Source organism: Dacryopinax primogenitus (genome assembly GCF_000292625.1).
Source record: "Dacryopinax primogenitus strain DJM-731 SS1 chromosome Unknown DACRYscaffold_37, whole genome shotgun sequence".
Taxonomy (NCBI): domain Eukaryota; kingdom Fungi; phylum Basidiomycota; class Dacrymycetes; order Dacrymycetales; family Dacrymycetaceae; genus Dacryopinax; species Dacryopinax primogenitus.
Genome location: NW_024467234.1, coordinates 1,045 through 3,445, shown reverse-complemented (window position 1 = coordinate 3,445; position 2,401 = coordinate 1,045). Strand labels below are relative to the sequence as shown.

The following is a 2,401-nucleotide window of genomic DNA, read 5'->3' as shown; positions in this document are numbered from 1 at the left end:
AAAGAAAAGCGCGTCGTACATTCCATCGTGGGTATGGATGTCAATTCAGAGCTGACGATGCTGATGTCGACGTTAGACCATGATATTATTTCCTGCACCTAAAGCTACCTTCCCATTTCCAGAACTTCGAGATGGTGCGCCTTTTTGGGTCAGGCTCTGGACCGCGCTGCCGTTACGACTGCGACTGTACGCATACGAATCTTGGCCGAAGATGTTGAGAATCTTTGTCCCGTCAAAGAAAGGGCTGTCGCAACGAGTGTACAAACTTCCCTTTGGCTTGTATCTCAAACATGGTTACACGTCCGCAAGTCAAGCGGCATACGAATGTCCCCGCCCCCACGCTGGTCGACTATATCACCCGTGAAACAGAATGGGGTAATTTCGCATATACCCTTATGACTGAGGTACCTGGTCGGCCGCTCAGTGAGGTTGCACACAGTCTATCCGACGACGAGTTGGAGACAATTGGACTGCAGCTACGAGGATACGTCGAAGAACTCCGAGCTATTCCGAACCCGCATTCGAACCAAGTCTGCAGTGCGTCTGGAGGATCCATCCACTGTCCTCAATTTACACTCTCGTGGGACATTCCTGCGTATGTGGATGTGGCTGCATTTTACGCTTGGTTGCGGATCATGGTGGGCGAATACTGGGAGTGTTGCATGAAAGGGAAGCTCGAGCCGGTATTCGCGAAATTCGCTGGACCGACGGTCTTTACGCATGGTGACCTCGCGGATCGGAACATTATGATACGGAACGGCAAGATATCAGGATTGATCGACTGGGAGACGGCGGCGTGGATGCCTGTGTATTGGGAGTACTACACATCGCTCTCGGATAACTTTCGCCACACTGCGCCATTTAGTACGATTATCAAGGGTGCTTTGAAGGAGCATTACGCTGATGCAGCGAGGGCAATTGGGTTGGCTGGAGCTGCGATTCGGGGTATCGATCCATGTAAAAAGTATTAGCCGTATTGTAACCGTGCGTCCTGAGTAGGTACATGTCTATCCTTGCCACGATGAAGTCAGATGAGCGGGTGTGACGGCAAGATACCAGGTCTCATCGACTGGGAGACGGCCGCGTGGATGCCCGTGTGCTGGGAGTACTGTACTACGCATCACTCGCGGATAACTACCGCCACACAGCGTCGTTCAACAACATGATCAGGATTGCGGTAAAGGAGCATTACGAGGATGAAATAGATGCCATTGCGCCTGTTAGGTTATCGATTGCATTGACCGATCTTTGTAAAGAGTATTAATATGACAGTACCTTGTTGTCTTGAATGCGAGAAGTAAGCCGAGCATTCATTTACGCATTGCCCATCTGCTATGTAATTGCACGACGTGTCGATGGTTCTGCTTGAACTGGTCCGGGCGGGTAAGCATCTCTCGTCCTCTCGATCAGCTATCACCGATCATCAGGACTTCAAATAGTGCTACATACGCGTCGTACAGCACCGTCAAGCGCATCCTTCACTTCCCGCAAGTGGGCGTTATTGATCTTGACCGGTTCTGACTCTGCCAGGGTGACCTCAATAGTGCCGTGTGCCTCGACCTTTTCCACAAGGGCAGTCGCTGGCTCGCCGTTCTTCCTCTTCCTAGGCGCCATTGTTATTGTTTTTCTTCCTCAAGTATCACGCTTCGCGTATTAGATTTGATCTCCGATGAGGGAAAGCACGTAGAAAGTAATTGCGGATGCAGAGAGATATCCGGAACCCCTGAATTTGGTCGCAGCATCGCAACCGCACGTGGCCTGGCTTACCCCACCGCCATGGCCAAAACAACACCGATACTGGATCTGGCTCAGATTTTCTCCTACTTCGTGCTCCCTTTGGTTCATGGCCTGCGGCCAGTGTGCTACTACATTTCTAACGGAGTCGACATCTCGCACCTTTGCCTTGATCTGAGCCAGACACATTGCAACAATCTTGACCTGCTGTCACCGCCTATTGCTGTGTAATATATCGAGTGTTAATTCTCCCATTCGGACAATGTCAAGTGTCCAAGAGAAGTTCAACAGCAAGCGGTGATTTATTCTGCATTTCGAAGGGTACAGCATTTCGCTACTTCTTCCTCTCTACACTTCTATGATGGTCTTGAAAACAACGAGTACAGCAGGTCGGGACACAGGAGATGCGCGCGCCGGCCTGTCACATGTCAGTCGTCTCACACATGACTTTGCTGCAAGTACGCACCTAATGGGCACCTAGACATTGATGAAATATTTCGAGACCACAATGTTCTGGTGTGGTATATTCCTGCTCTTACGGATCTCTTCGAGTGCCTCATCCATTATCTCCCGTCCGCTGGCGCCAACAAGCCCAAGCGATTTGAGATGGTCGAGGTAAGCAACCATACCTTCAGCGCTCAAGTTGTGGCGGTTGCCTTTGTGCTCC

The 2,401-nt window shown here is 50.7% G+C and overlaps 2 protein-coding genes across 2 annotated transcripts; one reads left to right on the top strand and one right to left on the bottom strand.

The window, feature by feature from the left end:
• Positions 1-290: 290 nt before the first annotated feature.
• On the top strand, positions 291-971 carry DACRYDRAFT_112684 (uncharacterized protein; the record flags this gene model as incomplete). Its single annotated transcript, XM_040769470.1, has 1 exon — positions 291-971. The coding sequence occupies one exon, from the start codon at positions 291-293 to the stop codon at positions 969-971; it is 681 nt and encodes a 226-aa protein (XP_040623421.1).
• A 361-nt stretch (positions 972-1,332) lies between these two features.
• On the bottom strand, positions 1,333-1,614 carry DACRYDRAFT_112683 (uncharacterized protein; the record flags this gene model as incomplete). Its single annotated transcript, XM_040769469.1, has 2 exons — positions 1,333-1,410; positions 1,459-1,614. 2 exons carry the CDS (start codon positions 1,612-1,614, stop codon positions 1,333-1,335), a joined length of 234 nt encoding a protein of 77 aa, XP_040623420.1.
• Positions 1,615-2,401: the final 787 nt, after the last annotated feature.